Raw genomic sequence first — 19488 nt, forward strand, 5'->3', positions numbered from 1 at the left:
TGTAGGCTTGAGTACACAATGCAACATACCTAGGAGAGAGATTTTAATTAATGTGTGTGGTCGGTGTAACAGTATATACACACACTGCCGACTCTCATGATGCTGACCTTCAAGAGCAAAGAGGGAAGGAAGGGGAATCGATTGTGCATTTCATTCATACACACGCACACACATTAATCAAAAAGCAAGTCTGTATGTGCAAAATAGCCCCACGGTGCATGCCATCATTCATTTTGCACTCACACATAATCCAACATGACAATTCACAAGTGTGATGCCCTTTACTCCTCAGCCGCACGAACGCTTTTCTCGCCAAATGCAGGAAACCGACGAGGCTGTGTCGGCAATATGCGGTGATGTCAGAAATAAGCTGATTGGCTGCTTCTGTAAACACGCGAGGCGTGTGTTCTTCCTGACACAACCCAACAAATGTGACACCACGGACACACACTGCCAGCATTATTATGAAGCCCCTTCATTATTAGTGTTTGCTGGCCAGCCTCCTGTGAAATATGCTATCCTGGTTATTTAAACCCTCTCAGAGTTGGATCATTATACATTGTTCTTACATCACCAAAGCTGCCGTGTGTGATCCCTCGACAAACACAAGCTGTGATCTCCGACAGTTTAATAATTGAGAGGTTGAAAGTCAGCCTGTTTAGTTTTACTGCAGTGGATGAAAATTAAATTCTCCCTTGTGGTAAAAAAAAGAGAAGAATGACAAAAATCATTAAATTTTAATCATTCAGATCGACTAACAATCCTTTTTTATCTGTTTAGAAAGTTATGTAGTAACTAAAAGAACATTTTCAATTGTGTGTGAGAGGCGTGGTGTATTTTCAAATTAATAGCCAACATCTGAAGGAACAGGGCACCACACAAACCTGGTCATTTTGTAGCAGAATCCTTTCAAAGGGTTTTTTTTTCTTTTCTTTTTTTTTTAAACTTTCTTTCACCAAGACCTGCCTTTCTTGTTTGCAGGCCCCTCTCTGTGCCCCACATCCCCCTTTCCTGCCCACTTTACAGCGAGCTCTGGCCTGAGCATTGGCCTTGAACTCTGACCTCGCCTGTAATCAGTCATATCCCTGGGCCCTTCCCTCCTCTCAGGCCACAGACAGCTCATCACTCCTCCCCTCCACCCTTCCCCGCCTCTTCCTCCTGTTCTCTCTTTGTCCCCAGACTTTTTTCTTCTTCTTCTTCCTTTCACTCTCACTGAATCCAGAATGGCAAAGCTGGCTTTTGATGGGGTGCTGCTCGGAGACAACGGAGAGTAAACACAGCCTTAGCAGCTGAACAACAGACCCAAAGCCCCACTGTCAGCTATCCCCCCCGGTCCACAGCCTTATCTGTCAATCTGTGAAGTGACCTTGAACTGATGAGTAAATGATGGTGTCAACCTGTCAGGACGGGACAGCTCAGTTCAGGAGCTCCAATGAGACAAGCAAACAGTCCAAATTTAGGCCATACACCTCCCGTGTGTTTTCAACTCTGTCACTCGCTTTTCCCCTTCACATATGTTTGGATCGTTGGTGAGGTGTTGCTTATAAATACAGACCGATCTATTTGAAAAGAAACTGAGTCAGAAAGTATTTGAACATGGCGAAGGTTTCAAAGGTTTCAATTTGAGTAAGCTTAGCATTTACTGCTGCCATTCATCAACAGTGCATCTATAAAACAAGTCATTTTTAATATTTCTGTTAGAAAATCAGTCGGTGCTGAAAACCATGACATCATTAATAAAGAGGGCATGCCACTTGTAAAACCTTTCATCAACTTGTGTGCATGAAAATGGGAAAAAGTTTCTTTTAATGTGTAGAGATAGGAGAGTTGTCCATATATGTGTTCATATAAGCAGCATCAAACCTTGCAGAGAATTTCTTCAATAACTAATACAGTTTCCTGGAATGTTTTGTTCCTCTTGGTCTTTACAAATACTTGTGACGTAGTTATCTAAACATCCGCCATCTGTCACATCATTCCTCAGCAGTGATCTGATACAAAAAGCAATGTGATTTAGATTTCCAGCTGAAGCAACAGAGAGAAAAAAAGACCTCAGAAACGAAACATCGTGTCACTAAACTGTCAAATGACACTGAGGCAGAACTAAAGACATTAAGCCAAAATTAAATGCAAGACATTACGTGCATCAGCACTGAAATCATTATACCTAAATTAACGTCAAACAGTACAAGATGTGAAATGAAAATTACATATAAGTTATTAGTAGTTGGTTCTTATTAATAGCTGGAACATCTGGAAAGTGAAGTGAAGTGAAAGTGATTCAAATTCCTGCAATTATTTGGTTTGTTTTTAAAGAAGTAAAATACAGACAAATAGTTAAATTTGACCATTTTCTGCATCAAGTAACAAAAAGCGGAAATTTTGCGGCTTTTTTATAATCATATAAATCATCAAGTTTCTTGAAGATGTTTCACCTTTTTTTGGGGGGGGGGAGTACAACACATATAGGATCAAAGTCGACTGACTGTGCCCCATTAACTAACATCCCTGCTCTAAAATGTCTAAAACATCTAGAGCTTTCCTCCTGGAAGTTATAAAGCAGGTTTTGACAGCAGTTGTGGAATTTCACAAGTGACCAGCTAACAGCGTCCATCCATGTGTTCATGAAATGTATGTGTGAGTGCGTGGGTGTGTGTGAATTAGCATACATGCAGCTGGACGCTACTGTACCTCCTCAAACAAGCGACTTCTTGTGAAATTTCGCTGCCTTCCGTTCTCACACTCATGGGGCGCATCCGGCCGCGGTGGCATTGAGTAGGGCATCCCTGGGGGCCTCTTTGCTGCGTCTGGTCAGGCTGCTTGTCTGCAAACACTCCATCCATCGCTGATATGAAAGGCTGTCAGAAACGTGATGGTTGAGTAGCGAGCTGAGGGCTGGTGACTGCTGCCACCTCAGGGGTCAGAGGTGAGATTGGCTCAGAGAGGCTGCAATGCAGAACACCTCTTTGACCTGATAATTATACAGATTGAGTCCACCTGGCAGCCTGGAGCGAATAATGACTCTTCCATCTCGCGGCTTTCTCTGACCCAGATTAGAAATCTCCAGTAACAACACTTCAATTTTGAAAAGGAAATGGAATAATTCAGTTCTTTGTCCTACCTGCTGACCCAGAAGAGGCTCGCCTGACCTTAAAAATCCATCTGCATGAAACGCACTGAGGCTGGCGTGATGTCAGTGTTGCTGAGAACTGAAATGCCACTTTGCTCATGTTCCCTTTCACCAATCTAGGAGGATACCTGCAGTACTGTGTAAAATTCTTAGCAATATAGGGAGTGCAGAATTATTAGGCAAGTTGTATTTTTGATGTTATTATTGAACAACAACCATGTTCTCAATGAACCCAAAAAACTCATTAATATCAAAGCTGAATGTTTTTGGAAGTAGTTTTTAGTTTGTTGTTAGTTTTAGCTATTTTAGGGGGATATCTGTGTGTGCAGGTGACTATTACTGTGCATAATTATTAGGCAACTTAACAAAAAACAAATATATACCCATTTCAATTATTTCTTTTTACCAGTGACACCAATATAACATCTCCACATTCACAAATATACATTTCTGACATTCAAAAACAAAACAAAAACAAATCAGCGACCAATATAGCCACCTTTCTTTGCAAGGACACTCAAAAGCCTGCCATCCATGGATTCTGTCAGTGTTTTGATCTGTTCACCATCAACATTGCGTGCAGCAGCAACCACAGCCTCCCAGACACTGTTCAGAGAGGTGTACTGTTTTCCCTCCTTGTAAATCTCACATTTGATGATGGACCACAGGTTCTCAATGGGGTTCAGATTGTCATTAGTTTTTCTTCTTTTATACCCTTTCTTGCCAGCCACGCTGTGGAGTACTTGGACGTGTGTGATGGAGCATTGTCCTGCATGAAAATCATGTTTTTCTTGAAGGAGGCAGACTTCTTCCTGTACCACTGCTTGAAGAAGGTGTCTTCCAGAAACTGGCAGTAGGACTGGGAGTTGAGCTTGACTCCATCCTCAACCCGAAAAGGCCCCACAAGCTCATCTTTGATGATACCAGCCCAAACCAGTACTCCACCTCCACCTTGCTGGCGTCTGAGTCGGACTGGAGCTCTCTGCCCTTTACCAATCCAGCCACGGGCCCATCCATCTGGCCCATCAAGACTCACTCTCATTTCATCAGTCCATAAAACCTTAGAAAAATCAGTCTTGAGATATTTCTTGGCCCAGTCTTGACGTTTCAGCTTGTGTGTCTTGTTCAGTGGTGGTCGTCTTTCAGCCTTTCTTACCTTGGCCATGTCTCTGAGTATTGCACACCTTGTGCTTTTGGGCACTCCAGTGATGTTGCAGCTCTGAAATATGGCCAAACTGGTGGCAAGTGGCATCTTGGCAGCTGCACGCTTGACTTTTCTCAGTTCATGGGCAGTTATTTGGTGCCTTGGTTTTTCCACACGCTTCTTGCGACCCTGTTGACTATTTTGAATGAAACGCTTGATTGTTCGATGATCACGCTTCAGAAGCTTTGCAATTTTGAGACTGCTGCATCCCTCTGCAAGATATCTCACTATTTTTGACTTTTCTGAGCCTGTCAAGTCCTTCTTTTGACCCATTTTGCCAAAGGAAAGGACGTTACCTAATAATTATGCACACCTGATATAGGGTGTTGATGTCATTAGACCACACCCCTTCTCATTACAGAGATGCACATCACCTAATATGCTTAATTGGTAGTAGGCTTTCGAGTCTATACAGCTTGGAGTAAGACAACATGCATGAAGAGGATGATGTGGACAAAATACTCATTTGCCTAATAATTCTGCACTCCCTGTAATGTTACCGGGGTCTTTGGACAATACCTGCTATTTCACTCGTTTTCAGTCCATTCCTTATACAATTTTTAGAGGAATTTGTTGTTGTTTGTTAAGCCATTTAACACTGACCCCTAAACCATAAGTCACCATAAAAAGGGCACCTTACTCAAAGGATGAACCTGCGTTGTGTCTACACATAACAACCAAAACAAATTCTATCTTAAAGCACAAAGCACAGGACGAGCCTGTCACAAAACACATAATTTGTTCCCATCTATGCGACTCTATGAAAATTGTGAACAGTAACACAGTTTGTCAGACATGGTGTGCAGCATGTCCTTTAAAAATCTGATAAAACCAGACAAGTGGAAAACAAAAGAAGAAGTGGCCTAAAAAACTGATGAAGGGTATCTGAATAAGCAGCAAAGACCTGACACAGACCTAACAGATGCATCTGGCTCTTCAGTTGATCCATCTAGTGCTGGCTGTCAAGAAGCCATTCTTAAGGAAGGGAAACAGGAATAAAAGGCTGAGTTTTGCCAAATTACACAAGAACTGGACAGAAAATTAGTGGCAATAGGTGTGATGGCAGCACCGTGGCAGGACGGTGGCATGGTGGTTAGCAGTGTTGCCGCACAGCAAGAAGGGCCTAAATTCCACCATCAGGAATCCATCCACCATCTTTCTGTGTGGAGTTTCCATGTTCTCCCTGTGTTTGCCAGGGTTCTCCCCGGGTACTCCAGCTTCCTCCCACAGGCAAAAGACATGCAGTTAGTGGGGATAGGTTAATTGATCAGTCTAAATTGCCCATACGTGTGAATGTGGGAGTGAATGGTTGTTTGTCTCTGTGTGTTAGCCCTGCCACAGACTGGCGACCTGTCCAGGGTCTACCCTGCCTCTCGCCCTATGTCAACTGGGATAGGCTCCAGCGCCCCCCGCGACCCTAAAAAAGGATAAGCAGAAGCAAATGGATGAGGTCTGATGGAGTGATGAAATTTGAAACTTTGAATGTCAGGAGTTATTCCTAAAGACCAACCAATAAGTTACAGGAAAGCTTGCCTAAGCGAGTTCATTGAATAATAAAGGTGATCACATAAAAATATATAGAGTTGTTAAAACTGTTAAATCACTACATCTATTTCCCATTTTTCCTGCAAAATATAAAGAGAAGAGGGATAGTTCAAGATTGACTCATTACTTTCTAATAGCCCATCTATATTTTGATTTCTTTTCCTCATAGCAGCATTGTGAGGAAAGTTTATTTAATATAATGCTTCCTGTTCATCAAAGAAAAGTCACATTCTGATGTACCAACTCATACAAACTGGAGTAGCGGGATATTGCAGTTTGCATTCAGTTTCCTCGCTTAAAGTTAAAACACAGCGTGAGAGCCACAAACCCGACAGTTTACTTCCCTTTATCTGGCAAATGCTTCTGAACTCGAGAAATAATATGACCAAGGGGTGCACCATCTTCAAGGTATAGCTCAGTCCATTTCATATTCATGTTTTGTTCGGCATATATTATACTTTAAATACAGCAGAAATGGCCTTGACATAACAATGACATGAAGAAATGCTTTACACTGCAGTGCCTCATTTCCGTAGTATGTTAAATGTTTTACTATTTATTTCTTTTGCTTGAAGACAGGCAGAATGTGAAAAGTGGATTATGTATTCTTGTCTAAAAACACCTACACAACCTACACATGTACATACATAAGGTAAACACATGCACACACACACAGTGCTCCCCTATATTTATTCTATAACTGAGGACAACCCAGGTAGGAGGGAAGCGATAGAAGTAGAGAAAAATGAGGACAAAGAGCAGCGTGTCAGAGGTTTGATAGAAAAGTGTGTGCGTGTTTGTGTGTGTCCATAGGTAGAGTTCACATGTGTGTATGGAAATGTCACAGTTTATACCGATGTGGGCAAATTTGATTTTTTTGAAGCACTGATATAAATTTATCTACTGCCATGGGAGATTCAGTTCATGATGAATCTAGTATGTGCTCCGCATGATTGAGGACCTTCTGTTCTTACTGCTGCTGCCTGCTGTCTGTGCCACAAATCACTTTTTCTCTCACCCAGCTGAACACAGTAACTCGTGCTCTTGACTTTATGTCACAGTCATCTTTTGTTCTGTGTGGTCCTTACCAGGAGAAAGATATACTACATTAAATGGATTTATTCAAGCAGGAATACCTCTTGAGACTTTATTTAAAAACACTACTTTTTAGTTTATGACATATAAAGACTTCAGTCTCGAGGTGCGCTGGAGCCTAGAAGGACTTGTCTAGACATTGCCCATCAGAGATGCATGTTACTGTATAGATGGCTGATGTTTTCAGCTAGCAGCTTAAGCACTCTTTAATCTACCAGCTCTCTTGGACAAAGACATTACGGTGTGCTACACTTGTGTAATGACAACTTTAAAAAAAATGTTCCAACGTTATTCTTGCAATTTATGTGTGTAAACTGTCAAAAGTTGGTTTTGAAAATTAAAATTGTGAAAATAAGTAGTAATGTTTGGACAGCAGTACAGAGAATACTACACAGTGTTGGAGCAAGACAATTTTTATAATGGTGGGGAGGTTGAGCTCATTTCTTGCATAGAGATGAGGTAAAACGCTACAGGAAAAACAGTTTTTGTATTTTGGGGTTTTCTTTGTTAACACTCGCTCTTATTTAATATACACGATTTACATTTTTTTCCTTTTTAATTGTGAACCGTTGCTGATACTGTAAAGCTCATAAGATATTTACAATTTTAAAAAGTTCACTGTTTAAATGAGTACATGAAGGAAAAGTAGCTGTAGAGAAACAGTTCTGTAAACAGAAAGTTCCAAGGAGAAAACCAGTCATTACCACTGGTCTTGTGTGGAGGTCAGACTTTATAGTCTGGTTGCCATGGCCACCCCATGGGTCTGCCCCCGATGCTATAATTAAAGAGGATATGTTGTTGACGCTGTGAGCAGAAAATTTCAAAATCTAAACTTAAAAATGTTTGCAACTCCTGTTTTTTTTTGTTTTTTTAAGCCAACATGGGCAGTTACTTTCCCCAGATTTTAACAGTTTTTGTAGCATTTCATCTAAACTTCAAATATGTGAGTCACATAATACAGAACAGTTTCTTTCTTACAGTTTGTAAGAAGCATTACTGCTATCACTGGCACTGAATCAACGTGATAGGTTTAAAGGCTAAAGAAGGCACCTAAATTCCTCATAGTTAGAATTTAAGGCAGCGAATTCACCTGCTCAAACACGAGGTGCAGCTATTGCACTGCTAGTAAAGCAATAGTAAGAATCTTATGTTCCACATTTGCACCAGAGAAACTAAACTTCCTTGTTTCCTTTCTTCTTTCCCACACTCTCTGCTTCCTGCTTCTCTCCTCTGCTGCTTCCACAGCACACTGACAATATATGGCATCAGTCAGAATGACGAGGCTATCTACCAATGCATCGCTGAGAACAGCGCGGGCTCTACGCAGGCCAGTGCCCGCCTCACGGTGCTCTGGGCTGATGGACTGCCTGGCGTTCCCACCCATGTGGAAGCAGAGGCCCTCTCCCCCACCACCATACAGGTGTCCTGGAGGGAACCTGATAAAAACACTCAGGACATCATCGGTTATGTGCTCCACATCCGCCGGACCTCAGGTGGGGCTTCTTGAAGATCCAGATACAGTTTAAAGCAAAGCTTTAGTTAAAACAAGTGTGACATGATGTCAGTGTCAAAAGGCATGCCAGGTGAGATGAGAGGAGGCAGAAAAAACACAGGCCTCTTAACGTGGAATAAATCAGCTCTGAAAGTAAATAAGTGTTTGAGGAGCCCCATGACATTTTCACTGAAGAATTAGGAATGGATGCGGCTAAATTCATTCGCATAACTACAAATGGCAGCAAACAAGAGAACGCTGCCACACTTTCATTATAATTCAATTATGTAAATAAGCTGCTACAGTAATGAAATGATGAGGAACGACACTGACACAGACAAAGATGGTCCTGAGGCACAAAAGCGATTTGTAAGCACACACACGCACGCACACATCACTTCAGGCTAATGCTTTACTTTAGTTTATTTCATTTATTTATCACGCCACTTCAAACTAGCAGCCATCGTTGTAACAGTCATACAAATTATTGGTAAGGTAAAACCCTTCATTAGTGGTAAGCGCAGGTTTCTAGTAGTAGAGTATGAGGGATGTCAAATCTCATGTGTAGTTTGGTGTGTCAGACTTTGGAAGAGTTATCGCGTCAATATTAAATGAGAAACAAGAAACAACGACCAAGGTGATATGGTGCCTATGGAAAATTCATGTTTTAGTATTTTACACTGAATTACCTTGACACATACTTTTGTTTAAAGATAAACAAAGAGGTGGATCCAAGGTCTACAGAAAGGAAAGAAATCAAAAAACAACAAGAAGCTGTTTTCACATGTCAGCTTCATAATATTTAAGGATAATTTGTTTTTGTGGTGATTTTCAGTTTTCCTTTCTCACAAGATGCAACCAACACACACCTTGAATCAAACTGTTTGCAAAATTCAACAACGTGACCTCAAACCTCCAGGGAGAAATCAACTTTGCAAAATTGTAGATTAGCCCTTTAAAGCCTGAACCATGAAATAAGTGCCGGAGTGTTTATTAAACCTTCTCACAAAAAATTTCCATATATGAGTTTTAATTTATAGCATATTTGCTATATCTGCATTTTATTTGTGATGTACACATCCGGGACAGAGAGGAAGGCTAGTTTGAGCTTTGAGTCCAGGATGCCATTTACGTGAGAAGGGAAAGACCAACTCAGAATCCACCATTGTAGGAACATTGTAGGTTCACCATCCTACAATGTTGTGACTGTTCTCTGCAAATAGTCAAATAGATCATGGTCATTGTCATGTCGGCTGTTATGCACATGTACTGTTTATAAGGTGGGGAAACCTGCACTGAAGAAGTCACTTGGATGATGAAAAGTGTCTCCTATTGAAAATGCTACGTCCAGATGAACAGAATCAACTTAACACTCTGTGTTAGGGGGTTACAGACTGACTGATCTCTGATCCCCAACTGTTTTGGATGTTTACATTGGTTCTCCGCTGTCAGTTGGTGTCTAGAAAAGTCCCTACATGCCTACTTGATAAATGCATGTGTCATTTATTTATTTTCTTTACCTTGTGGGTATGGTACAATTAACTGTGTATGTTTTTACTTGTTTTTATGGGGAGACCATTGTAGCACCTGCTGATGTTCCCCTCAGTTGATCTATTAACTGATCATTAAGGGACCTGGGAGACGACTAATAGTATTTCCTGTAATTTCCTCTCCAGCGTGGCGTGGCCCAATGGATTGAGGGCTAGATGTAGATAGTGGTTATGGTTGGATGAATTGCTGAATTAAAAGCAATAAAATGCTTTAACCCATCCTGAACAACTCTCCCGATTCCTCCCTCCATCTTCTTATGCCGCCCCTGCAATTCACCCTGAGGCCCAGAGCGATACTAAATTAGCTATTAAATACTGTAAATGCTTTGATAAAACCCACTGAAGTGGGCAGTAAGCACAAGTGCTAATAGAAACATATTATTTTCCATTTTTCTTCCTTTTCCCAATTATGTCTTTCCTATTTTTCTTACAAATCGTTTCAAAATTTGGCTCCTCCTTTCTTTTATTCCCCCTCTTCTCCCTCCACCCTTCTTCCTTCAGACCCGGCGGAGATGGAATACGAGGAGGCTGTCAGTAAGGTCACGCTGCAGCAGATCATCCGGGACCTGGAGCCCTCCACCAATTATACCTTCTATGTGAAGGCCTACACATCCCATGGGGCCAGCAAACCTTCGGACAGTGTCACAGAGAGCACTCACGGAGAGGGTGAGTTGGCGGAAAAAAAAAAAATTAGAAATATCAAGACTCCCACAAGATTTGTAGCACAGGTAAAACACACGATTTCACCTTAATTATTGCAGAACATCCATAAAACATAAGACAAATTGGGCTGCTCTCATTGCTTTATATTTTAGAGCTTGTTCATCCTGAGGAAAAAAGTAAAAATATTATTGCTCACATTTTATTTTTCCCACACCTGATCAAATTTCTGATAGTTGTTTAACTACTTTGGCTTACATTTTGTTTTGTGTTGCAGTGCCAGCTCCTCCTTCCCTCTACACAAAGGTGGTGAACGGTAGTGTTGTACAAGCAACATGGGAGTCTTCCTCCAAGATGGGCCAGCCTCAGGGCTTCAGACTGTATTACAGGAGAGCGCACACACCACTGTTCACTGGGCCCATCGCCTTCCCTCGCAACGTCACCCAGTACAACATCACTCATCTGGGTGAGACATGACAGCTGACTGTATCATTGCTTTTATTGGTAATTAGCGTCACGCGTCGTAAGCGCTGATGAGCGGGCCTGTGATGCAGAATGGTTTGTTAATGCACTTTAGTGGGTTTACATAGTTGTTTTTGCCAAGAGCTAAAAATATGTGTCACTAACAGCTCGTGGTGCTTAGTTTTGATTGCTTTCTTTGTTTCCTTTTGTTCAGACTCCTCACTGGTCTATGAGATAAAGTTGATTGCTCACAACCAGCATGGAGACGGGAATGCCACCATACGATTTGTTTCACTTCGGGAGGCAGTGGCCAAATCAGGTGAATTTTTCTTTATCATTTTTCCATCATTTAAAATACAGTCATCTTGAAATGTGGATATATGGAAATGTACAGTCTGCCCACATTTCCATATCACGTTGTCCAAGGACAAAAAAATCTCAGGAAGACAGACAGTGGAGAAAAAAGATTATAACAATACACCTAACAAAAAGGAAAATAATAAACTGAGAATAATAGAAATGCATTTATTGTTTCATTGGAAAAACAAAACTGAAGTTTGAATCAAATACTATGATGTGAATTAAAAAATAAATCAAATATTATCATCATGCACATGATGATGTATGGATTAGTGAGATGGCGCTGTCCCACAGGTCATCTGATTATCTCACCAATGTCTATTTCCAGAGGTGGAGAGGCTTCCCATATGCATCATCTCTATATATCATAGACTACGTGTCCACGGGTTTAATCCTTTTTATATTGATTGATTTTGTGAGCCTGATGTGATAAGTCTTTCTGACGGTATTTAGGTAGGATGAAAAATATTTCAAGAAAAATAAATGTTTGCCTGGAAATGTAAGAAAAAAGTAATGAATGGCGTGTCATTCCAAGATGGGTCAGCAAATAAGACAAATCCAAAACCAGGACTCATGATCTGAATCCCAGAATGAACTGTCGGAGTGGAAATAAATGGTTAAAGATCTGCATTTTGAGTTAATGCATTTTGAACTACAGGATTTAATCTTTCAGTGATGCCAGCGAGAAAAACTAGATCACAGAGGGTCTGTTTGTCTAGTATATTTATTTAGAAAAAGTGTTTGCCCAATATTAATGTAGAAAATTGAAAAGTCCTGGCCAATCCTGCAATTTGGATCTCTCGAGGTGTGCTTTTTGAATACAAGAGACTAATGTACTACAAAGATAAAGAGAAATACAGTTATATCACGCCTTCCTTTGATCTTGCTATAAAAAGAGTATCTTTACTGGGGCTCTCGCCTCTTTCTCTTTCTCCCAATCTCGTATCTGTCTGAAAGTGTAGACTTTGGCCTACACAGGCTCATCAAATGATTTCTGCCCTCTGATCCTCAGTATGGCGCATATGAGCTGACATACCTGACTCACTTCATCCTCACTAAAAATGATTCGCTGGGTTTTTTTTTTCAAGTATTGCTGCTGCATTTCTATCGTTCCACTGTATCTTGGAAGAAGTGGACCTTTAACACAAAAGGTCTGCCCAGTGTGGGCTGCAAGATTCTACGAGCAGTCTGGGGAAGTGTAGTGAAGGCCAAGCAAATCTTGCATCATCTAGCATGCTGTGGGTGTACATCACCAAAGCCATCCTCCACAAAGTTGTTTCTCTGTTACTTGGATTCCAAGTTTAATCTTTATCAGACTGGTCCAGGACTTGAGGCATGGTTTAGCTGAGATGACAGCTCGAAAAACCCAATAAATCACAAGAATCATCACTCAAAATAAGGGCTAAACGTGGTTGGAGTACAGTGTGGATTTGAGCTAAATATGACCGTATATCGATCTCACAGAAGAGATGTCTTTACTTGTTGCCACTACCCCTTATACCGCTGCAGTGACCCACCAAATATGGAAATATTTTCACACCGCTACACACTGCCCACATCAATACGGAGCATGAAAGTAGATTAGTCTCACATAGCATCTTTTGTATCAGTCAAGTTGACCTTCATGCCACATAAACAGTCCAAGCTCACCCAGCTGTGATGTGACCGTGTTGTGTGCAATATCTCCTCAGTGTTGGACGGCCCGTGCGACTGTGTGAAAGATGAGCAGGGCAAAACATCCACCACGGGCATCATAATCGGCATTCACATCGGCATTACCTGCATCATCTTCTGCGTGCTTTTCCTCGTCTTCAGCTACCGTGGCAGGTCAGAACTAGCACGACGTGCACATTCATGCGGCAGTTAATGGTGCCAGTGAAATAACTTGCCAATAGTTGCTGTTAAAGGGTCTATTTCTATCGTGTGTATAGAATCAGGCAAACGTTTAATGTGTGCATGTTCGTGTAATCCCCAGATTAATGATGTGTAAGACAGTTCAGGCCACCCCCCAGGCAGGGAACGGCGCTGCTGTGGACTCTTCTTCGTCTTCCCAGGGAGCCTCTGGGCTTAACGGGGCTGCCAGAAGAGAGATGGAGGTCAATGGCAGCGCGGCGAGGAAGAAAGCGGTTGACAGCAATGAGCTCGAGAGCCTTTTCATGCAGCCGAACACAAGAGAAATGTGCATGGTAGGTCCTCAGAGTGAAAAGAGTGAGGAAAGCTATGTTAATTAAAGGAAAAAAAGTATATTCTATCTAAGCTGAAACTAAATGAAATATACTCAGTCTGATTGTTTGCACGTGTTTTCAGTCTGATTCCTACATGCTGAATAACACCCAGCTGTCTACGATACCGCTGGATGAGTTTGCCGTGGAGAGGGAAACCCAATTCCGAGAGACTCCTGTAGCAGGAGGAGCTCAGCAGGACCAAGGCTAATAATGTATGAAGGCCAATTCACACGACACTGTCCAGTGTCCACGCAGACTTTTCTCTCACTCAGGTTGACAGATTGTTGTTGTTTTTTCAAAGTCGTCATTCCTTTTGTGCAAAGACTTTTTTCTTTTATAAAGGAGTTCTGGAGGATCTAGGACTGTATATCTGAAGCCCGATGAATTTTTAGTTTTTGTTTTGGTCTTTGGTTAATTTGCTGGTGTTGGGCAGCACCTAAGACAGAGGCCCCAGAATGTCCTTGTTATACAATGGTTTTATTTTTAAGTTTATAAATATATGTATATATATAAATATATACACTATATCTTTATCACTTATATGTCAAAGCAGTTATAAGTTATTGGTCTTATCTCTACTTTTCTGTGGATGTCAAAGACTCCTGCTGCCTACTCTCACCTACCAATGATTCCACCTTCTTGTTCACAGAAGATCTCAGCCTTCTTCCAGGGATTCGATATATTCTGCCTCAGGACTTTGTTTCAGTGATTTCGAATTTTTTTTTTATGAGTTTTCGGCCTTCATGCAGGCGTTAGACTTGGCTGCGTGAACCTTGCGATAGAAAGAAAAGAAAGAAACCTACCTCAGCCGGAATGAATGTGTAGTGGGAAGCTTTTAGGGACTTTACCTTCCCCTGAGCTCACAGTTACTTTACATGCAGAGGAATTGGTTTGGAAGTGACAAAATCAGGTGCCGCTCTACCTCAGATGTCAAGAATCATCTCTCTTCTCCTGCTTGTCGAAGTAAAACAGAAAAATAAAGAAAACAAAAAAAAAGTATCCAACATAAAGCACTTCCAAATGCTGAAATTAATGTTCTACCTCAAGATAACAATGTTAATGTTGTCGCTGTTGTTGTTGTTTGTCTGTTTATTGCATAATGAAAAACCCTCTTTTGGCCCTTTGTGAAGTCCTGGCTTCCCTCTGTTGGTGAATATGGTGTTTGTAGATACAGCATCAGTACCTCATGCAAGCTGACAGACTGATAACATGTTGTACGGTTACGGTGTGTTGGAAATATGTATGAATTATGCTAATCTATTGTAAGCCTTTTGATAGATTTGACTTTATTTTAAAGATTGTAATTTCTTTTTTCCACCGTAGTTGCTTCAGTTGAATGACAAGGCTGTTAGAGATACACTGCATTGTCAATGACATCTTAAAGACTAACTGTGCATGAGATGAGATGTCATGTGATTTTAAAAAGATAAAGCTAAATTGAGCACAAATGTTAACAGAAAATGGCCCGTGTCTGCGAATAGTTTGGATCATATTTCTGGAAAATCTGCTTATTGGCTTTCTTGTTGGCAGATGAAACCGCTCTCATTTGATCTTTCTCAGTTTTAAGGTCATAGCTGTTTGGCAAGTAGCCTAGCCCTAATTCCAAAATTGTTGTTAACCATCCCCGGTCTCTTAGACGCTTAGATGAGCTATTAAAAATCTAAATTCTCTAACACATGCTATTAAATATATCTTTTTTTTAATATGTAAAAAAGCCAAAGCTTAAAAACAACTATTTGGAAGAGATTTATGTATTAAATGCACGTATGTGCTATTGCTTTTATTTTGTCCTGTTATCTAATATTTAACTGTAGTTTTGACAACAGAGATATGAGAGCGGTATTTGACCTCTGGAAAGAAAGCAAAAAAAGCTCTAATTTTTTTTTTTGACAGCAGTGTATCTCTAAACTTTTTCTGAATATTTGTGTCAGCATCACTTTCTTATTTTGTTTTCACATCACATTTCCAGCCTCCTTCACGAACGCAGCAGTAGCCTTTTATTTCTCTTCTGGTGCCCAGTAGACGTAACAGTTGCCGGTTAAGCTCGTTTACTGTTACTCTTCTCAAAACTATACTTGCTGCTCGGCCTTCTCCCTCCTGTCAACGCTGACTATGTGCTTCAGGTGCTTATAATATCTTTGAATGCTGACGAGCACAGACAGAGAGCTGGCTGAGGGAGATGGACGGTTGTTGGGTAGCTAAACAATTACAGGGCTTTTCTCTCGCCGGCTCTCTGCTCAGTGTTGTCATTTGCTGCACAAGTACTGATTTGATGCATTATGGTTACCTACCTCAATCTTGTTGTTGGCCTTTCTCTCAGGTCTTAATGAAGGACACGTACAGAGTATAAACAATGAACTTAATGTATATATATATCTACAGTCGTGTGACACAGTAAGTATATCTCATGGAAATTGCTAGCTTTTATTACATACTGGAGCAAGCAAAAACCAGGTCATCTTTGAAATAATGCCTGAAGATAATCGCTCAACTTTTTGCTGAACAAAAATAGCAAAAGAAGTTAAGCTTAAAATCAAATACATCAGAAGCTAGTGTTGCCCAATATAGCAGTAATTACATCATGTAAGCCACCTGCTCAGTTTTAACGAGGCTCTTCACCTGAAAAGCTGCCTGTTATCGGCACCCTAGCAGGGCCTGCTGTGATTTTGCTCCAGAGGATGTATCTGGCTCATTCTCCAGCCTGGAGTAACAAATCTTTGTGCAGCTATTTCTGTGGCGAGTGCTTAAAGCCAGAGAGAGGAGCGCTCTAGTGCCAGAGAGCCTTTTTGTATTGCGGCTTGTGAGCTGTGTGTCTGTGGCTACTTGTGGTGCGTCTTAGTTGAATTCCCAGGTGGATTTTTCAACTGGTACGCCCCCCTTATAGATATCACCTTTATCTACAGGCATTGTTTCCTAAGGGACCAAATGTTTCCCCCAATATGTCAAAAGATCAATAAATTCACACGACTGTATAATATAAATACATAAAAAATTGCAATTGGCAAAATATGCTGGACAGACAGAGTCAATAGAAACAGACACAATAGGAGGGGGAACATTTTAGGACCTTTATGTTGAGCACTAATTATTTAAGCAGTTCAAGTTCATGCTTAATTTGTAGTGATTGTTACTTTTATTACTAGCACATCAATTTTTTTCGGTAGTGATTTACTTTATGTCTTCTCTAGACATAAATAAGTTTAACTGAATCAAAAGTGGGTGGCACGTACAACTCGACATCATGTACACACAAAAAAAAACACTTTCAGACCTCTTTGGTGCATCCAGGTATGGGATACTGTAAACAGTAAAATGCTGACACTAGCACTTTTTTTATGAAAATGAGCTTGTCATGTCTCTGCTGCCCTAAGTAACTAACATTAGTGTAAGATGAGTGCATTTAATATCAGCAAACACCTTTGATTGAATCCATGGTGTTGAATGCAAAATGCTTCCTGGTGCTACTCCTCAGGCAGCTTTGTGTTATCCATTCATCAGCCTTAATAGTAAGAAGCATATTAACAGCTTCATTTCTGACAGGTGGCAGGGCATGCAATGGTTTAAAGGTCACAGCATTTTTGAGTCCAGTGGAGCCAACTAATGCAAAATGACCTGTGTTCTACTTATGCATCATACATACAGTGTAGGAGTACTTTTGAAAAGCATGCACCGTCTGGTCCTCCACCACATCCAAACTGAGAGCTGTACGTGTCCCCACAAAAACAGTAACTCACCTGTCATTTTATTGTGTTATGCAAACCAGCATTAGAGTCAATCTCACTTTAGTGATCATCCTAGGTACTATGTTTTATGCCTTTTTAATTTGTTTGCATATGCGTATTTCTTTGCATTTCTCTGGTATCTATTTCCTGCATTTAATTGTACACTATGTTGTTGATATCATAACCAGCGCTGGGGGAAAAAAGAAATGGCAACTGTCAAAACAGTAGAACAAATGCTTGACCTAAATGTCTCCTCTGTGTATATTCACTAACTGCAGATTAGTTTCTCTCCGGGGCTCCTGCAGCTTTAATCAGTGTTTTCACCTCTGTGGAGAGAACTTTCACAAAGGACACAATGGGTATTTTTTTCCTCCTTACTTTGTTCCTCAGTCCCTTGGTGTCATTTAAGGTTAATGTCCTCTTGCAGGAAATTGTACACCACTGTGGATTTGACAGGCGTTAGTGTCATACGGACGTTTAACCTGATTCACCGTGGGTGCAGTGCGGTGATCATCATGTTTACTTGATTAGACTTTGATAGGTCAGGTTGTCATATAGCTGTATAATATTAGAACCTGTGTGATTTATTGGGGTGCTTAAAGCTGTACTCACTGACTGACTGGTGCTGTAATCCATCAGCTGTGGGGAGCAGATGATTCCTTTGCTGATATGGTTAGTCAAACTGAGGCCTTTGTCTTACATATTCTGCAGTTTTGAGAAGTGTTTCATCACTAAACGCTGCTCTTGTCAATGAGACAGCCTCCTTTGTTCCTTGTTCAAGAATCCTGACCTTTGGTCAGGGAGGGCGTGTGCTCAGGGACTCTCTGATCCTGTGTTATATGCATCTCAGCCGGCCATACAGTTGGCCTACTGAACTTGAATTTCCTCAATTTCTGCTTTGTGCCCAGTTCAGACAGATTTGCTGCAAGGAATGCCATCGTTGTCTGTCATTAAAACTGGAATTGTTATGCTTTTACTGCTTTCTGTGATATGAATGGCTGTCGCAATGGTCATGACCAAAGATTCAAACAGTGGTTTCAAAATATCTGCAAGTAAGCCCAAAATCTCAGGCTCTGCTCTAATTTCTCAATTTCAGACAGATCGTTCTACTCTAAAAAGAAGAGAAAAAAAAGAGGGATATACCTGGTATGGTCACTTCAGGTACCATACCAGGTCTCTCCGGCTATGTTTAAACGTCGTGTTTGCAAAGGGCAGCCAATCAGAAGAAAGTTGGTAATTGAAGTTTGTACTACTTGTTTCAGACAAGATAAAATTAAGAGCTTCATCAAAGCCCAGCATAAGATAGGTAAGGTTTACTCTGAACTGTGAATCGTACAAAGCTATCCTCATCAAACATATTCAATTATAAATGAGCATAATAGGTCCACAGGTGTTGGCAGGATAATGGTTATTTAACTGTCATTTTGCCTTTGTTTGGCTCCTCTGATAGGAAAGTCATAAAACAGTTCATCCGCCTCTTAAGCGTACTGAGGGGTGATGAAAACAGGGAGGCACATTAGCATCATGTTACAATTTCGGCAGAAGAAATCATGTGACAACAGTAACATTCACAAGGACAATCTAGATTTTTATAAGAATATGCTGCTTTTCTTTACTTTGTATATTAAATGGATTAATTTGGGGGTTCGACTCTGGGTCAGGCAAGAAAAAACAAAAATACAAAAAACATTTTAAATAAGTTAACTGAGCTTTAGAAAAATTAGTAAAAGCACCATTATCTTAAATTTAGATGGACCAAATATTTGATCAAATTGACTAAGAAAGTGTTTAGAACAAAAAAAACCTGTCATTTCTTCATACTTATACCCTCAGGTTCTTAAAAATAAAACATCCTGGACTGGGAATGTGCAGGGTTTCTTTCACATATGGTGCCAATATGACTCCAACTCTTCATGCTCTTATAATACATTGACTAAACACAGGTAACCAGATCAAGTCAGGGGGGTAAGATAGGCTTAGTCTGGCTAGATTGGCACTGTATTGTTCTATGATGTCTGTTATGAGTGTTAGTGACTCTGTGGT

General features: G+C 40.7%; 1 protein-coding gene across 1 annotated transcript in view; it reads left to right on the forward strand.

Annotated features, from left to right (window-relative positions):
- igdcc3 (immunoglobulin superfamily, DCC subclass, member 3) overlaps nt 1-14852 on the forward strand; it is a 59680-nt gene extending 44828 nt beyond the window's left edge. Inside the window, exons 8-14 of the mRNA XM_026166634.2 lie at nt 8220-8467; nt 10518-10682; nt 10954-11142; nt 11353-11457; nt 13190-13325; nt 13474-13684; nt 13806-14852. Of these exons, the coding sequence (XP_026022419.2) occupies nt 8220-8467; nt 10518-10682; nt 10954-11142; nt 11353-11457; nt 13190-13325; nt 13474-13684; nt 13806-13931 (1180 nt within the window). The 3' untranslated portion in view covers nt 13932-14852. The remainder of the gene's footprint in view (nt 1-8219; nt 8468-10517; nt 10683-10953; nt 11143-11352; nt 11458-13189; nt 13326-13473; nt 13685-13805) is intronic.
- Nucleotides 14853-19488: the final 4636 nt, after the last annotated feature.

This window comes from Astatotilapia calliptera, chromosome 1 (genome assembly GCF_964374335.1).
Source record: "Astatotilapia calliptera chromosome 1, fAstCal68.1, whole genome shotgun sequence".
NCBI lineage: Eukaryota > Metazoa > Chordata > Actinopteri > Cichliformes > Cichlidae > Astatotilapia > Astatotilapia calliptera.